The sequence below is a fragment of the Lipophrys pholis genome (assembly GCF_963383615.2).
Source record: "Lipophrys pholis genome assembly, chromosome: 8".
Lineage (NCBI taxonomy): Eukaryota > Metazoa > Chordata > Actinopteri > Blenniiformes > Blenniidae > Lipophrys > Lipophrys pholis.
The window spans coordinates 928,736-947,086 of NC_137630.1; the positions used below are offsets into that span (position 1 = coordinate 928,736).

The following is an 18,351-nucleotide window of genomic DNA, read 5'->3' on the forward strand; positions in this document are numbered from 1 at the left end:
CTTTCAGGTTCCAGGGAATAGAACCATGTGATAGAACAAGATGGAGGGGAGGTCCCTGTTCTTGCGTGGGGCCGGACACAGACTGGACCAGATTAAAAGAGTCGATTAGATGGAGAAAGTCTTTGTCCAGCGGCTTCATAGGGCAACAAAGGTGGATATTAAAATCCCCAACCATTAAAACTCAGTCATATTTACACATTATTTCTGCCAAAACATCAGCAAAGTCCCCAATAAAGTCTTTGTTCTGTTGAGACGGTCTGTATATAACAGTGCAGAGCGTCGGGAGGACAGAGCCAGCTCCAAGGAGCTCAGCTCCAAGGAGCTCAGCTCCAAGGAGCTCAGCTCCAAGGAGCTCAAAGCTGGAAGAAGATTCAGTTCAACTGATTTGTTTACAATTAAAATGTTGCTTGTGAACAGTGGCTATGTCTCCTCCTCGTCCTGACGTCCTCGTCCTGACGTCCTCGACCTGACGTCCTCGTCCTGACGTCCACCACCAGACGTCCTCGACCTGACGTCCTCGTCCTGACGTCCACCACCGGACGTCCTCGACCTGACGTCCTCGACCTGACGTCCACCACCGGACGTCCACCACCGGACGTCCTCGACCTGACGTCCTCGACCTGACGTCCTCGTCCTGACGTCCACCACCGGACGTCCTCGGCCTGACGTCCTCGACCTGACGTCCTCGACCTGACGTCCTCGTCCTGACGTCCACCACCGGACGTCCTCGACCTGACGTCCTCGTCCTGACGTCCACAACCTGACGTCCTCGACCTGACGTCCTCGACCTGACGTCCTCGTCCTGACGTCCACCACCGGACGTCCTCGACCTGACGTCCACGTCCTGACGTCCACCACCGGACGTCCTCGTCCTGACGTCCACAACCTGACGTCCTCGACCCACGTCCTCGACCGGACGTCCTCGTCCTGACGTCCACCACCGGACGTCCTCGACCTGACGTCCACCACCGGACGTCCTCGACCTGACGTCCTCGTCCTGACATCCTCGACCTGACGTCCTCAACCTGACGTCCTCGTCCTGACGTCCACCACCGGACGTCCTCGACCTGACGTCCTCGTCCTGGCGTCCTCGACCTGAAGTCCTCGACCTGACGTCCTCGACCTAACGTCCTCGTCCTGACGTCCTCGACCTGACGTCCTCGACCTGACGTCCACGACCTGATGTCCTTGGAGCATTAAAATAAGTGCAGTCACTTTACAATTTACGGGCATGTAACATTAATATCTTGTACTTTAATTGAGAGAAAGCAGTTTAACCCTGAGAGTACTACGCTGCATATAAACCACGTGTATAACTCTCCAGCAGTTGATTCTTTAGTTTCTTTCTAAATATGGAGAGTGTGGCTGATTGTTTTAAGTTACTTTCCAGCTCATTCCATAAGTTTGGACCTCTGGCATTACTACAACTGGTACATTTGAGTTTTCTATATTTACCTTTTAGAATGGGATTATTTCTGATATCATGTTGGTGAGAGGGTGAGTATAATAGAATGAGTTCACACTATCTAGTATTTGACCTGTTATTTGACGTTGCCGTTTGGCCATCTGCCTCCTGACCACGGAGACCCGACCTCGTCAGAGGAAGAGGCAGACGAAGAAGGACTCCGGCAGGTTGTCCATTAAAGTGGACAACCTCATAACTCAGAAGAAGGCTCTGCTTCAGAACCTTCAGGCTGATTCTGAGGTTGTGGTCGGTCCACAGGGGGTTCGAAGTGGCATCTTGTGACGACGATGTGAGGTCCGGGCTGCTTCTGATACAGAATCTCAGGAGGATTCTGTTCTTTAAGCTTCCAAGTCTCTAAGTCGGTTCCTGATGCCTCTACCAGTTTAAGTTGTGGGGGAGGAATCTGTGGCTGTGGCAGTAAGAACTGCCCTTACTACACAAACTGCCCCCTCTCGTGCTTTCTTCAGATGCCGATCAGCCACAACGCCTTTGGCTGTTTCCCCCTCAGAGGAGTATGTCAAGGAGTTGCACACCTGCTGGACTGACACAAAGGCCTTTTCAAGGCACTCTTCTGCCTTAATGTCAAGGGAGCTCGGCCTCTTGATGTCCACGCTGGTCCAGACCCGGTGTCGTGTTTGGCTGGCACAGTCCCCACTCTCTGAGATTAGTCGTAGAACGTCCAGCATACCAGTAGCTCCCGGGGAACTGCTTGGTTCAGCTGCGCTTGAGGCCCTCGCACAGGCGAATTGGAAGGAGGCGGCAGTTTGTGGGACTCCAGAGACACGCCCCTCAGCGCGTGAGTACGGGACCCGCAGTTTATTCTGGATTGAGGTTTCCGGCCCCATTCAGTTTTTTTCATGACTGCTTCTTTGAAGCATTTCGCTGAGAAAACAGGCGATCTGCACCCCATTCTGGACCTTGGAGGTCTGAACAGGTTTTTAAGGGTCATCCTGTGCAGGATTTGGTGCATCAACCAGGTCCTCCAGGTAATGACTCTGAGTGACTGGTTCTCATCAACGGCTTTGGTAGATTACTTTCATGTCCAAATTGTGCCTCAACATTGGTGGTTCCTTTGGTTTGTGTTTCAAGTAGAGCACTACCAGTTCAGGGTTCTTCCCTTTGGGCTCTTCCTGTTCCCCAGGGGGTTCCCCAGATGCATTGCTGCCGCTCTGTCCCCACGGCAGACTCGGGGGTTTCAGGCCTTGTCGAGAAGACTGGCTGATGTATGAGTCGTGACGTGGGTGGTTTCTTGAGTTGGTGATTCCTCGGGACTTTGTTGTTATACATCATCCAGTGCTTAAAGCACCGCCTCTGGCAGTCTGGCAGGATGAAATAGAACGACAGTTACGTATGTATCTACGGTTCTATGAATCCCGGATGACCGCCAGAGCGTTCAGTCCCTCAGAGTCCTCATGTGCTCGCAAGAAGTTTAAGGGACTGAGCTTCTGGTGTCACGTGACTCTATAGACTGACGTGAGCCACCAAGAGTCACCAGTGACTTTGGTGTCATAATGTTCTCGATCTCCGGAGGCCTAAGGATGATCATCAGTGCTTGAATCACCGCCTCCGGCGTTCTGAAGGGATTCATAGAACCATAGTTACCGTAGAACCTTTGTTTCTTCAGCTTTTAAACCCAAACAAACCTTCAACCTGTGAATGTTTTCTTCTATTAATGGCTATTGTAGCTCTTTTAGGTTTTCTTTGGCTATCACTGAGCCTTCTTTCAATTTCGAGTCACATGACTCCTCAGCGTCCAGCAAGAGAAGAGAACGCTTGAAATCAGACAGAAAACTGAACGCTGTCGGATCATTTCTCAGCTCGGACTGAGGAGTGTGATGATGAAGTCCTTCTCTTCATGTTTCAGGAGGACGATTTCTGAGGAAGTTCGCACGTGTGAGTGGCAGCGGGAGCGTTGGCGGCGGTGACCAGTGGAAATGTGCCTTCTGCTTAACGAAAGACGGTGAAGCAGTGAAGGTTCAGAGGACCATCTTCAGTGAATGTTTCTATGTCATGGCCATGGACGAACTGAGTCGAGTCACCGGCGACCAAGATCTGCAGGTACGAAGAAGAATTACAACAGAGAACCTGTCCTCTTCTTCCTTACACATAGGGCTTTTCCGGCAGGATCCAGGAACCAGGAGACGGACTGTCCCAGTGGTTTGGGTCGGGTCGCTCCATCTAGTCTGACCTGAACCTCAGATGAAAACATTCAGTCTCCTCGTTGCTCTATTGCTGGTTTCTCACGTCCCTCTTGTTTTAGTCTGGAGCCCCGGAGTGGACATAGAGGGGAATAATAAGAATAAGAATAAGAATAAGAATAAGAATAAGAATAAGAATAATAATAATCATGATGATAATAATGATGATAATAATAATGATGATAATAATGATGATAATAATAACACGTGGATGAGTTTGGGTCTTCTTTCTCTTTGGTGCTTCAGAGGTTCAGACCAAACTAGATGGAGCGACCCGGACTAAACCAATGAAGACAGTCCGTCTCCTGTCAGCGCCAAATTGGTGAAATCAGTGACGTATCACGTTTTGGAGTGACGCAATGACGTAGCTCTACTGGTTCTGCTAACGGTGGAAAAAGAACCGGTTCTTTGGTGGTGCTCATTTAAGAACCGGCTCTGACCTAGAACCTGGTTCTCGTTGGTGGAAAAGCCCTAGAAGTGAAGTTAGTTACAATCATGTCACCATGAAAAGCCTGAAAAGAACTGGTTCTAGGTTCTAGATCCACCAGCTGACTGACAGGAGGAACTCTGCAGCTCAACACTTCAATTAGAACCACGGCTCCACCATCGGCTCCACCCTCGTATCATTACTCTGACCCCGCTCTGGGGCCGGCTTGGCACCAGTTTAGCCCCTGATAGGCCGGAGCTTTGCTGATGGAAAGACAAAGAACTGGTACTAAATCTGGTCTTGGACCAGAACTAGAACCTGGTTCTTTCTGCTGGAAAAGCCCCCTGAGTGTCTTCTGCCCACCTCCTGAAGAGTATTAAAGTACTGGGATTACGCCTTACTGCTTAGTAACCTCGTTAACGTTATTTCAGGAGGTTCTTTGATGCTCTGAAGGTCAGCAGATATTCTGAAGGTCAGCAGAAGGTCAGCAGAAGGTCAGCAGAAGCTCAGCAGATATTCTGAAGGTCAACAGAAGGTCAGCAGAAGCTCAGCAGATATTCTGAAGGTCAACAGAAGGTCAGCAGATGTTCTGAAGGTCAGCAGAAGGTCAGCAGATGTTCTGAAGGTCAGCAGATGTTCTGAAGGTCAGCAGAAGGTCAGCCGATGTTCTAAAGGTCAGCAGAAGGTCAGCAGTTGTCTGAAGGTCAGCAGAAGGTCAGCAGATGTTCTAAAGGTCAGCAGAAGGTCAGCAGATGTTCTGAAGGTCAGCAGATGTTCTGAAGGTCAGCAGATGTTCTGAAGGTAAGGGGACTCAGTCGTCCTGAGCTGGAGCAGCTCTGTGAAGAAGAACTCATCTCCTGAGTGTTTCCTGCTCTGATTATCTGATCTTATAATTATTACTCCACTGAAGATCAGACGTGGGTTTGATGATGACTGTTCAGTACAGACTCCAGCTTTCAGGTGGTCCAGATATGTTGTGAGATGGAGGTCGATTGGCTGATCTGGTTGAACTGGTAAAGGAGGGGCTGGCTCTGCTCTGCTGCAGCTGGAGGCGGAGCAGATGATGGAGCAGATGGTCCACTGGGTGCGGGTGGACTCGTCGGGCCTGGGCCGGCCTCGGCTTCCTGGAGAAGCTCCCAGCAGCAGCATGGCCGTGCCCATGATGCTGCTGTGTCTGGTGCAGCAGCTGACTGAAGGCCGGGGGCCCGACCAGAGCCTCAAGTACAGCCAGCTAGGAAGCTGGTGTGTCCAGCAGATCCTGCAGCACGTTCAGGTGAGAACCGCCATCCACTGCTTCACCCAACAACATCCAATTTATCAACATCAACCTTCTTATTGATTTGAACTCAAGCGGCTCAAGTCCACTGACAAACCTGACAAGAGGTCAAAGGTCAATTGCCAGAGGTTAAAAATGTAATGTTGCTCCAAATAATAATAATAATAATAATAATCTCAAATTCATTCATTCATCCCCCTGCTTCATTCACACCAGTCCCACCAGTGATGCTAAGCTACGTTGTAGCTACAGCTGCCCTGGAGCTGCTGACGGAGGTCTGGCTACCATTTTGCGCCAACGGCCCCTCCGACCACCACCAACATTCATGCACCATTCATACGAGGCAATGTGGGTGAAGTGCCTTGCCCAAGGACACAACAACAATGACTTTTTTGCCCCTTAGATCAGGTCAGCCTTAATTAATCCCACATGAAGGATTCAGTCTCACAGCAGCAGTTTCACATTGAACTAAATAGTTCAAGACAGGATAGTTACACACAGAATACACATACGGTATAGAGATAGATAATTAGATAAATATACTGGTACATCTCCAACAATTTGAATATCATGAAAATGTTGATTATCTTTTGTCTCATTTCAGAAAGTCAAACCCATATATGATAGAGGCTCATGACACATAGTGTGAAGTATTTCAAGCCTTTAGTTCTTGAAACGTTGAAATGCTTATTTTCCACCATTCCAACATTCCATAGTGACTTTCTGCTCCTTTCACTTTATTTCTGGACGTTTCTGAATCAAAAGCTTCAACATGGCGCGGCGGTTGGGGCCAACTCTGCCCTACCGTGTTGGGGGGGCAGCGGGTGGGTGGGTGGGTGGGCCGGCGGTCTTCGCCGCCTGGGATTGGGGGGGCTCTCAGCCCGGGGGCCCTGCTCCGGCCGGTCTTGGCTTGGTGGCTTGGATTGGGGCCTGGGGCCCTTTATCCTTCTCTTGTGGACTCCTCTTGCCTTATGGGTGGAGGGGGGGGGGGGGGGGGGGGGGGGGGGGGGTGGGGGGGGGGGTCCTCTCTGCACTCTCCATCTAGTGCTCTCTGGGCGGGGGCGTGGCTCTCTGGGGTGGTTCGCTGGGGTCTCCCCAGGCCTGGGGGGCTGCCGCCCGCCGGGGTGACGGAGTCCGGGCCCGATGGCCTCGGGCCCCGGGGTGTCGCTACGAGCCCCCCCACAACAGTTCCGGACACACCCAGTGGACAAACCCCCCCCCACACACACACACACACACACACACACACACACACACACACTCCTCACTAAAGGAGCTTCTGAAGTTGCTTGTTCTCTGTCATCATTTGTTCAAACTCTAAAAATCATGTTCCTCTTTTGTTGTCGCCTCTTTGTTAATTCATGTTCCTGCTTCATCTTACTGTCTAGATAGAGCTGCTCAGGCTGGTTAATCTAGGAAATCATGTTACTGTCTAGATAGAGCTGCTCAGGCTGGTTAATCTAATAACAGTTATAAAGTATTTGGATCAGTGTGATAACTGTAAATAATATAACAAGGGTATTGTATGTTATCCCCCCCTCCCCCCTCTCCCCTCAATTTATCTTCTCTCTCCCCTCCTCTCCTCTCCTCTCCTCCTCTCCTCTCCTCTCCTCTCTTCTTCCTCTCCTCTCCTCTCCTCTCCTCTCCTCTCCTCTCCTCTCCTCTCCTCTCCTCTCCTCTCCTCTCCTCTCCTCCTCCCCTCTCCTCTTTCCTCCTCTCCTCTCCTCCTCTCCACCTCTCCTCTCCTCTTTCCTCCTCTCCTCTCCTCTCCACCTCTCCTCTCCTCTCTCCTCCTCTCCTCTCTCCTCCTCTCCTCTCCTCCTCCCCTCCCCTCTCCTCTCCTCTTTCCTCCTCTCCTCTCCTCTCCCCTCCTCTCCTCCTCTCCTCTCCTCTCCTCTTTCCTCCTCTTCTCTCCTCTCCCCTCCTCTCCTCCTCTCCTCCTCTCCTCCTCTCCTCCTCTCCTCCTCTCCTCTCTCCTCCTCTCCTCTCCTCTCCTCTCCTCTCCTCTCCTCTCCTCCTCTCCTCTCCCCCTCCCCTCTCCTCTCCTCTCCCCCTCCCCTCTCCTCTCCTCTCCTCTCCTCTCCTCTCCTCTCCTCTCCCCCTCCCCTCTCCTCTCCTCTCCCCCTCCCCTCTCCTCTCCTCTCCTCTCTCCTCCTCTCCTCTCTCCTCCTCTCCTCTCCTCCTCCCCTCCCCTCTCCTCTCCTCTCCCCTCCTCTCCTCCTCTCCTCTCCTCTCCTCTTTCCTCCTCTTCTCTCCTCTCCCCTCCTCTCCTCCTCTCCTCCTCTCCTCCTCTCCTCCTCTCCTCTCCTCTCCTCTCCTCTCCTCTCCTCTCCTCTCCTCTCTCCTCCCCTCTCCTCTCCTCCTCTCCTCTCCCCCTCCCCTCTCCTCTCCTCTCCCCCTCCCCTCTCCTCTCCTCTCCTCTCCTCTCCTCTCCTCTCCTCTCCTCTCCTCTCCTCTCCTCTCCTCTCCCCCTCCCCCTCCCCCTCCCCTCCCCTCTCCTCTCCTCTCTCCTCCTCACCTCTCCTCTCCTCTCCTCTTTCCTCCTCTCCTCTCCTCTCCCCTCCCCTCCTCTCCCCCTCCCCTCTCCTCTCCTCTCCTCTCCTCTCCTCTCCTCTCCTCTCCTCTCCCCCCTCCCCTCTCCTTTCCTCCTCTCCTCTCCTCTCCCCTCCTCTCCTCCTCTCCTCTCCTCTCCTCTCCTCTCCTCTTTCCTCCTCTCCTCTCCTCATGGGGGATTTCTTCTGCTCTGGAAAACACTGGATTTATGCTGCAGCGCTCTATTTACCGGTGGCTGAAGGGGGACAGGGGCTGATTGACATCCGGTCCAAAATTGCCTCTTTCAGGCTGCAGGCTGCACATAGACTACTATACACACCTGGTCCAGGTTGGACCGATACAGCGCGACTACTGCTGAGGAGAGCCGGACGCCTGAGTTACGACAAGCAGCTCTTCCTCCTGCAGGACGATGGGGCAGACCTTAGGGGCTGGACTCCGTTCTACAGCTCCGTGCTGCAGGCATGGTGGACTTTAAAGAGAGAGCGTACTCCAGTGGAACGTCCTGGTATGTGGGTGTTTGAGGAACCCTTGTTCTTCAATCACTTTCTGAAGACTCAGACGTTGCAATCTGCCAGCCTGCAAACAAACCTCAGAGAAGCTGGCTGCACCAAGCTGGGTCACCTGATGAAGATGACTGCAACGTCCATGGACACTCTGAGAACGAGGAGCAACATCACCTCTACCAGGCTCCTCAGCAGAGTGGTGGAAGACCTGAGAAGGAGGAGCAACATCACCTCTACCAGGCTCCTCAGCAGAGTGGTGGAAGACCTGAGAACGAGGAGCAACATCACCTCTACCAGGCTCCTCAGCAGAGTGGTGGAAGACCTGAGAACGAGGAGCAACATCACCTCTACCAGGCTCCTCAGCAGAGTGGTGGAAGACCTGAGAAGGAGGAGCAACATCACCTCTACCAGGCTCCTCAGCAGAGCGGTGGAAGACCTGAGAAGGAGGAGCAACATCACCTCTACCAGGCTCCTCAGCAGAGCGGTGGAAGACCTGAGAACGAGGAGCAACATCACCTCTACCAGGCTCCTCAGCAGAGTGGTGGAAGACCTGAGAACGAGGAGCAACATCACCTCTACCAGGCTCCTCAGCAGAGCGGTGGAAGACCTGAGAAGGAGGAGCAACATCACCTCTACCAGGCTCCTCAGCAGAGCGGTGGAAGACCTGAGAAGGAGGAGCAACATCACCTCTACCAGGCTCCTCAGCAGAGTGGTGGAAGACCTGAGAACGAGGAGCAACATCACCTCTACCAGGCTCCTCAGCAGAGCGGTGGAAGACCTGAGAACGAGGAGCAACATCACCTCTACCAGGCTCCTCAGCAGAGCGGTGGAAGACCTGAGAACGAGGAGCAACATCACCTCTACCAGGCTCCTCAGCAGAGCGGTGGAAGACCTGAGAACGAGGAGCAACATCACCTCTACCAGGCTCCTCAGCAGAGCGGTGGAAGACCTGAGAACGAGGAGCAACATCACCTCTACCAGGCTCCTCAGCAGAGTGGTGGAAGAAGTCTACACTGCTCTACCACATCCCCTCAGATTGTTTGCAAAGAGCAGCAGTCTGTACGATCAATGGGATGAAGGAGGTGATTACAGCTTCCCTTCTCTGCTCATCACCCCAGCAGTGGGGGAGGGGCAGGAGGGAGGAGCTACATCACCCCAGCAGTGGGGGAGGGGCAGGAGGGAGGAGCTACATCACCCCAGCAGTGGGGGAGGGGCAGGAGGGAGGAGGACAGCTGCTGTCTTTTACATTCCCTCATCTGGACACTTTCAGGGATGCAGGGACAAAACCCTTGTCCCACCTCTGTGTGAAGGTTCTCAACCTAAAGTCTCTGGCAGGGGTGAAGGAGTCGAGGTGGTCTGAGCTTCTTGGCACGGACGCTTCCCAGAAAGGTAGCTGGAGGTCCCTGTACCAGCTGGAGGACCCTGTACCAGCTGGAGGTCTCTGTACCAGCTGGAGGTCTCTGTACCAGCTAGTTGTCCCTGTACCAGCTGGAGGTCCCTGTACCAGCTGGAGGTATCTGTACCAGCTGGAGGTCTCTGTACCAGCTGGAGGTCCCTGTACCAGCTGGAGGTATCTGTACCAGCTGGAGGTCTCTGTACCAGCTGGAGGTCCCTGTACCAGCTATAGGTCCCTGTACCAGCTGGAGGTCCCTGTACCAGCTGGGGGTATCTGTACCAGCTGGAGGTCTCTGTACCAGCTGGAGGTCCCTGTACCAGCTAGAGGTCCCTGTACCAGCTGGAGGTCTCTGTACCAGCTGGAGGTCCCTGTACCAGCTGGAGGTATCTGTACCAGCTAGAGGTCCCTGTACCAGCTGGAGGTCCCTGTACCAGCTGGAGGTCCCTGTACCAGCTGGGGGTATCTGTACCAGCTGGAGGTCTCTGTACCAGCTGGAGGTCCCTGTACCAGCTAGAGGTCCCTGTACCAGCTGGAGGTCCCTGTACAAGCTAGAGGTATCTGTACCAGCTGGAGGTCTCTGTACCAGCTGGAGGTCCCTGTACCAGCTGGAGGTCTCTGTACCAGCTGGAGGTCTCTGTACCAGCTATAGGTCCCTGTACCAGCTGGAGGTCCCTGTACCAGCTGGAGGTCCCTGTACCAGCTGGAGGTATCTGTACCAGCTGGAGGTCCCTGTACCAGCTAGAGGTCCCTGTACAAGCTAGAGGTCCCTGTACCAGCTGGAGGTCCCTGTACAAGCTGGAGGTCCCTGTACCAGCTGCCGGTTGAAAAGCGGACAGCAGACCTCCAGTGGAGAGTCGTACATGGTGCGATAGCAGCCACCAGGTACGGTGCACCGTACCTCTCCTCTCCTCTCCTCTCCTCTCCTCTCCCCCTCCCCTCCCCTCTCCCCCTCCCCTCGCCTCTCCTCTCCTCTCCTCTCCTCTCCTCTCCTCTCTTCCTCCTCTCCTCTCCTCTCCTCTCCTCTCCTCTCCTCTCCTCTCCTCTCTTCCTCCTCTCCTCTCTTCCTCCTCTCCTCTCCTCTCCTCCCCTCTCCTCTCCTCTCCTCTCCCCCTCCCCTCGCCTCTCCTCTCCTCTCCTCTCCTCTCCTCTCCTCTCCTCTCCCCCTCCCCTCGCCTCTCCTCTCCTCTCCTCTCCTCCCCTCCCCTCTCCTCTCTCTCTCTCTGAGTGTTCCCCCCCGGTCGTGTCCAGCAGCCATACCAACTTCTAATAAAGCAGCAGCAGGAGGAGACTCCAGGTCTCTTCCTGTTCAAGAACAAAAACTGTTCTGACTCCAGAAGGTTCTAGATCACATCATATTGTTGGCCCAAGCTGCTGAACAGGACAAGGGGGAGAGAAAAAAAGCTTCAACATGGAGGAATGGAGGTGTAGAATGATAGAACGCTGCTCTACAGCCGTTTCCATGGTAACCTAGGTAACCACTCTGATTAAAGTTCTCTTTCACATGAAGACATTAAAAGGCTCATTTTAGCTCTAAAAACTCCAAGTTTCATTTCCAGTAGTTTGTAGTTTGTTTAGTAGTTCCTGAGGAACCAGAAGTCTGGCTTCATTAGAAAGAAGTTCTGTGGAGCGTCTCACAGCGGAGCGCCCCCTGCTGCTCATGCAGACCTCAGCCTGCGGTCAGAACGCCAAACAAGACCTGGACCAGTGGCGGCTGGCCAATAGAGGGCGCTCGGGAGCCGTCCCACCACATGACCTTCAATGAGACATTAATAAAAATGAATAATAAAATAACTCTTTGAGCTGTATGTATGTATATATTTAGAAGAGCAAGAGGATAATTCTATAGTTAATGACGAGTAAAGTTGTTTGGTTCTGTGTTGTCTGACTGGTGACGTGTGTCCACCAGGGACACAGGTCTTTGTCCACAGACTCTGGTTGAAGTTGGACATGTGCAGTGGCTCGTCTACAATGCAGGAGATCAGGGGGTGTTGGGGAGAACCTTTCCTGCACCCCGAGCTGAATGCAGCGGGGATGACGTCACAGCCGTCTGTCACAGTGCTGATTGACGGGTGGAGTGACGGGAGGTGGAGAAGATAGGACAGAGACGCAAAATGGAGAGAGAGATTAGTTAATCCAGTAAAGTCACTAAAGACAACACCTCTTGAGAGGAGAACCTATCAGGAGAAGATCGATGTCAAAGACCTGATCAGCTGGACATCCTAATCCAGCAGCAGTCAAAAGACAGAGGGAGACAGTCCAGCTGGTCTTTTTCCAGGACCTGGTCCAGCAACAAGGCTGGACTAACTGCAGGTAGTGAAGCTGCTGCTTTATTCGGCCTTCCTGCCTCCTTTTCCAAACCGCAGAACCTCAGCATGGACTAATACAGGAAGTACTGATTGGACTAATACAGGAAGTACTGATTGGACTAATACAGGAAGTACTGATTGGACTAATACAGGAAGTACTGATTGGACTAATACAGGAAGTACTGATTGGACTAATACAGGAAGTACTGATTGGACTAATACAGGTATTATTAATATATTATTAGTAGTAGTAGTAGTATTATCATCATCATCATTATTACTAGGGACGTCCCCATCACACTTTTTGGCCCCGATACCGATCCGATTTTTCAGAATTGAGTATCGGCGATACCGATACTTTCCCGATCCAATACTCACATTACTATTGCAAAGATACTCAATAGTGTATTTTTGGGGCAACTAAGATGTCTGAAGCTAAAAGTACTATTGGCAGAAGCTTTGTTTACCTAGAAATTATTGTAAAACTCACTTATTGAATCAGAATTCTTCTCTTTTTCTTTAGTTGTTGTTGTAAACTGAGGAACATCCACACGACGAATAAACGATCTTTGTCCTCCCTGTCCTTCTCCCAAACCTCCGTCACACCTCACTATGAACACGGCTCAACACCAGGCTTCAGGGCATGTAGTACACATGCCAGGCCTTTAGGGGCGCTGTGACTCACCAAACACAACAAAAACACAGAAGAAGACAGACCACATAGAAATGTAGAAGTAGACTTCTGCACATAAACACATAAACCTCTATATAACTCTAGTTTTATAGGTCTATGGCCCCTTCCTGGCTCTGCTCTTTGCTTACTCTTTGGTAGATGTCTATTGGAGTTATAGCCCCCCCCCCTGGCCAAACGCCACCAGCCGTCACTGACCTGGAGGTGAAGTTAGTTATACTAATGTTACCATGAGAAGGGTGAAAAAAAACCACAATGAAAAACTGCTTCTCGATTGTATCTGACGTAGCTGACTGACAGCAGAGCAGCTCTGCAGGACTCTCTAGAGCCGCGGCTCCACGATCACGGATTCAATTATCTCGTTCCCTCATATTATTAACTTCAGGGAACAACTTATTATAACGTTCTTATTATTATTTTCTCTATAACCTGTGAGGGTCTGTGTCTGTGTCTTTGTGTGTGTTCGTCAAGTCCGCGTCTGTCACTCTGTGTTCACTTCCTGTTTTATTGTGTAATCCCGTCCTTCCTGTGTCTTCCCTCTCCTCGTGGATTTAAACCTGCTCCTTCTCGTCTCTGGGCGCCATCGTCATTGTTGTTCAGCTTCATGTCTCCAGCCCTTTCCTCGTGTTCTGGATTTCCCTGTGTACCGACCCCTGCCTGGACTTGGATTGCTTCTTTGAGCGCCGTATGTAAACTTGTCTGCTCTGATGGTTTAATAAAACCTGCAAACGCCAGTTCGTTGTGTGAGTCTGCTTCTGGGTTCTCACATCACCCCTCTGGGGCTCCATGTTCACTGGAGATTCCAAAAAGCCGGTTCAGCATCTCTTCCTCCTCGAAGGCAGTGATAACTCCAGCCATAACTCCGCCCCCAGCTGATGACGTGTGTGGCCCCGCTCTGGCCCCGCTCTGGCTCCGCTCTGACCCCGCTCTGGATCCGCTCTGGCTCCGCTCTGACCCCGCTCTGGCCCCACTCTGGCTCCGTTCTGGCTCCACTCTGACCCCGCTCTGGCCCCGCTCTGACCCCGCTCTGGATCCGCTCTGGCTCCATTCTGGCCCCGGTCTGGATCCGCTCTGGCCCCACTCTGGCTCCGTTCTGGCTCCACTCTGACCCCGCTCTGGCTCCGTTCTGGCTCCGCTCTGGCCCCGCTCTGGCTCCGTTCTGGCTCCGCTCTGACCCCGCTCTGGCTCCGTTCTGGCCCCGGTCTGAATCCGCTCTGGCCCCACTCTGGCTCCGTTCTGGCTCCACTCTGATCCCGCTCTGGATACGCTCTGACCCTGCTCTGGCCCTGCTCTGGCCCCGCTCTGGCCCAGCAATGAAGTGGAGCCAGTGAAGCACCAGTTTGGCTGGGGCTTTGGCAGTCGAGAGACAAAGAATTGGAGCTGGTCTGGCCCTGGACCAGAACTAGAACCTGGTTCTTTCCGGTGGAAGAGCCTCCTCTTGGGTCCAGCTCAGGCCAGTCTGCTGGCCAGTCCAGCACAGTACCACCAGGGTCATTGAAGCAGCTTCTGGCACCTTTGGCTCCTTTGGCACCTTTGGTACCTTTGGTACCTTTGGTACCTCTGGCAGTGTGGGCAGGTACCAAGTCCTGCTGGAACATGAACTCAGCATCTCCATAAAGCTCTTCAGCAGGAGGAAGCATGAAGAGCTCTAAAGGTTCCTGCTGGACGCTGCCTGGACTGTGGACTTCAGAAGACCCAGTGGAGGGACAGCAGCAGAGGACATGGCAGCACAAATCATCACAGACTGAGGACACTTCACTCTGGACCTCAAGCAAGGTGGATTCTGAGCCTCTCCACTCTTCCTCCACCCTCTGGGATCTGGAGTCCACTCTTCCTCCACCCTCTGGGACCTGGAGTCCACTCTTCCTCCACCCTCTGGGACCTGGAGTTCACTCTTCCTCTGGGACCTGGAGCTCACTCTTCCTCCACCCTCTGGGACCTGGAGTTCACTAATCCTCCACCCTCTGGGACCAGGAGTCCACTCTTCCTCCACCCTCTGGGACCTGGAGTTCACTCTTCCTCCACCCTCTGGGACCTGGAGTTCCAAATGAGATCAAAATGTTCTTTCCTGTGACAAAAGGACGTTGGACCACTGAGCAACAGTCCAGTTCTTGTCCTCCACAGTCCAGGTGAGACTCTTCTGACCTGGTCTCTTGTTCAGGAGTGTCTTGACCCCAGGAAGACACATTAGGATCCCATGTCTAGGATTGGTCTGTCCCTCGTGGCTCTTGATGCGCTGACTCCAGCCTCAGTCCGTCCTTGTCCAGTATTTTGCTGGACAGTCCTCTCCAGGCTGCGCTCCTCCCTTTTGCTGCTGCACCTTTTCCTTCCACTCCACCTTCTCTGGACATGATGGACCCAGCACTCTGTGAACAAGCAGCTTCTTCAGCAAGGACCTTTAGTGGACGGTGTCAATGACTGTCCTCTGGACATCTGTCCAGTCAGCAGTCTCCCCCATGATTGTGGACTTTTCCACAAGATTCTAATTTTCTGAGACTCTAAATTTTGGGTTTTCACTCTGTAAGTCATCATCATCATCATTTCAAGAAATAAAGTCTTGAGTACTTCACTGTGTCCTGAGTCTAGATCATCTCTGGGTTTGACTTTCTGAAAAGAGTGACAACAAATAGTGAACATTTTCATGATATCCTCCTTTCTTGAGACGTACCTGTAAATGTATATATTGGCACATGAATATTGAAACCAGGGTTGGGAGAAAAATACACTTGGTAGCAGCAACAGTAATAGTTACAGTATTTACAGTACTTCCCTGTTAAGCAGTACCAGGACAGTGGTTTTTATATTCAGTTTGTGCTGTTGAACAGTTTAACAGCAGTAGGTATTGACCAGGGCCTGGTTGTTCTAAACTGGGTTATGTTAACCACGGGTTAAGCCCTAACCACCGTTTAAATCCTTAACCCGCCGTTACCTGACCGACTGTTAAATATGTGTTGTTTAAAACATGGTTAGTCATCCCGTTAGTTAACGTCGCCGTCAAAGTTAACTATGAGGTTAACAACAGTGGGTAGCGTCTCTGACGCCGCTCCGCCCAAGGCTCCGCCCAAGGCTCCGCCCACTTTCAAGGTTCCGTTCTTCCGTGTTTAGTCTTAAACATAGTGGTGGAGGCAGCGCAGTGTTTTAATCTGCTCTATTAAACTACCATAAACCATGACAAACTACCAGGATGTTAAAGAGGAAGATGGAAACTGAGCTGGAGGATCAGAGGCTTCATGGTGCCTCTTCTTCTTTAATCTGACCAGAGAGAACCATCTAGAGAGAACCATCCAGAGAGAACCATCCAGAGAGAACCATCTAGAGAGAACCATCTAGAGAGAACCATCCAGAGAGAACCATCTAGAGAGAACCATCTAGAGAGTGGACTGAGTGACCAGAGAGAACCATCTAGAGAGAACCATCTAGAGAGAACCATCCAGAGAGAACCATCCAGAGAGTGGACTGAGTGACCAGAGAGAACCATCCAGAGAGAACCATCTAGAGAGAACCATCCAGAGAGAACCATCTAGAGAGAACCATCCAGAGAGTGGGCTGAGTGACCAGAGAGAACCATCTAGAGAGAACCATCTAGAGAGAACCATCTAGAGAGAACCATCCAGAGAGTGGACTGAGTGACCAGAGAGAACCATCCAGAGAGAACCATCCAGAGAGAACCATCTAGAGAGAACCATCTAGAGAGAACCATCCAGAGAGTGGACTGAGTGACCAGAGAGAACCATCCAGAGAGAACCATCCAGAGAGAACCATCTAGAGAGAACCATCTAGAGAGAACCATCCAGAGAGAACCATCTAGAGAGTGGACTGAGTGACCAGAGAGAACCATCCAGAGAGAACCATCCAGAGAGAACCATCTAGAGAGTGGACTGAGTGACCAGAGAGAACCATCCAGAGAGAACCATCCAGAGAGAACCATCTAGAGAGAACCATCTAGAGAGTGGACTGAGTGACCAGAGAGAACCATCGAGAGAGAACCATCTAGAGAGTGGACTGAGTGACCAGAGAGAACCATCTAGAGAGAACCATCTAGAGAGAACCATCCAGAGAGAACCATCTAGAGAGTGGACTGAGTGACCAGAGAGAACCATCCAGAGAGAACCATCTAGAGAGAACCATCTAGAGAGAACAATCTAGAGAGAACCATCCAGAGAGAACAATCTAGAGAGAACCATCTAGAGAGAACCATCCAGAGAGAACCATCTAGAGAGAACCATCTAGAGAGAACCATCCAGAGAGAACAATCTAGAGAGAACAATCTAGAGAGAACCATCTAGAGAGAACCATCCAGAGAGAACCATCCAGAGAGAACCATCCAGAGAGAACCATCTAGAGAGAACAATCTAGAGAGAACCATCTAGAGAGAACCATCTAGAGAGTGGACTGAGTGACCAGAGAGGAAAACAATAAGAACGTGGGAACCAGATAATAAGTCGTTACCTTAAATTAATAAAGCGAGGGAACCAGATCATTTAATCTCTAGATTGATGAAGGCTGAGGTCTGCATGAGCAGCAGGGGGCGCTCCGCTATGAGACGCTCTACAGAACTTCTTTCTAATGAAGCCAGACTTCTGGTTCCTCGGGAACTACTAAACAAACTACAAACTACTGGAAATGAAACTTGGAGTTTTTAGAGCTAAAATGAGCCTTTTAATGGCTTCATGTGAAAGAGAACTTTAATCAGAGTGGTTACCTAGGTTACCATGGAAACGGCTGTAGAGCAGCGTTCTATCATTCTACACCTCCATTCCTCCATGTTGAAGCTTTTGATTCAGACACGTCCAGAAATAAAGTGAAAGGAGCAGAAAGTCACTATGGAATGTTGGAATGGTGAAAAATAAGAGCCAGGATCATTTCTTCCTGCTAAAGAGGAGACATGAGAATGAGATCTTCTCTTTCTGGACCAAGGAGAGTTTAACTCGTCTGGACTTCACAGGTTTAGTTAGAAAACACCAGGATCTAATGAGCTCCGTGGAAACGAGGCTCTTAAAGCTCCAGAGCAGCAAATATGAGGGGATGGAGGCGACATTGGTGAAAAATATAATACGAGGGAAGGAGAGAGTAACTCTGTGTCTCCAGTTATTAACCTGAGGTTACTAGTTAGTATCTCATTTCTATATTTCTATATGTCCACTCTATGTCCACTCTGGGGCTCCATAGAGGAGCAACTCTTATTCCAGTATTGACTCTATCAAAGTTCAGTCCTCCACCCTGTCCTTCCTTTGTCCTGCTATCATCAACACCATGGTGAGAGTTAACCACTGGTAAACAGCTAGTGGAGGTCTGGAGGTGGGTTAACTTTAACAACAAGATAACACCTGGTTAAAGTTAACGAACGGTGAGTTCAATGGATTTAACGACTGGTTAAATGATAGCCGAGTTTTGAACAACCGGGCCCTGATGTCTTCTCCTTGATGGTGGCTGCAGCAGGCTGCTACTGCTAATGCTGCTACTGTTAATGCTGCTACTGCTAATGCTGCTACTGCTACTGCTGCTACTGTTAATGCTGCTACTGTTAATGCTGCTA

General features: G+C 51.4%; 2 protein-coding genes across 5 annotated transcripts in view; one reads left to right on the top strand and one right to left on the bottom strand.

Annotated features, from left to right (window-relative positions):
• tpx2 (TPX2 microtubule nucleation factor) overlaps positions 1-18,351 on the bottom strand; it is a 475,192-nt gene that overhangs the window by 271,196 nt on the left and 185,645 nt on the right. The window lies entirely within an intron of this gene.
• renbp (renin binding protein) overlaps positions 1-18,351 on the top strand; it is a 37,325-nt gene that overhangs the window by 8,528 nt on the left and 10,446 nt on the right. For all 4 annotated transcript variants that reach the window (XR_013935511.1, XR_013935512.1, XM_080468493.1 and 1 more), the window contains exons 5-6: positions 3,330-3,523; positions 5,136-5,363. Coding sequence is in view for 2 of the 4 variants with exons in the window: in XM_080468493.1 (XP_080324619.1) it covers positions 3,330-3,523; positions 5,136-5,363 (422 nt within the window). In the remaining 2 variants the exon portion in view is untranslated. The remainder of the gene's footprint in view (positions 1-3,329; positions 3,524-5,135; positions 5,364-18,351) is intronic.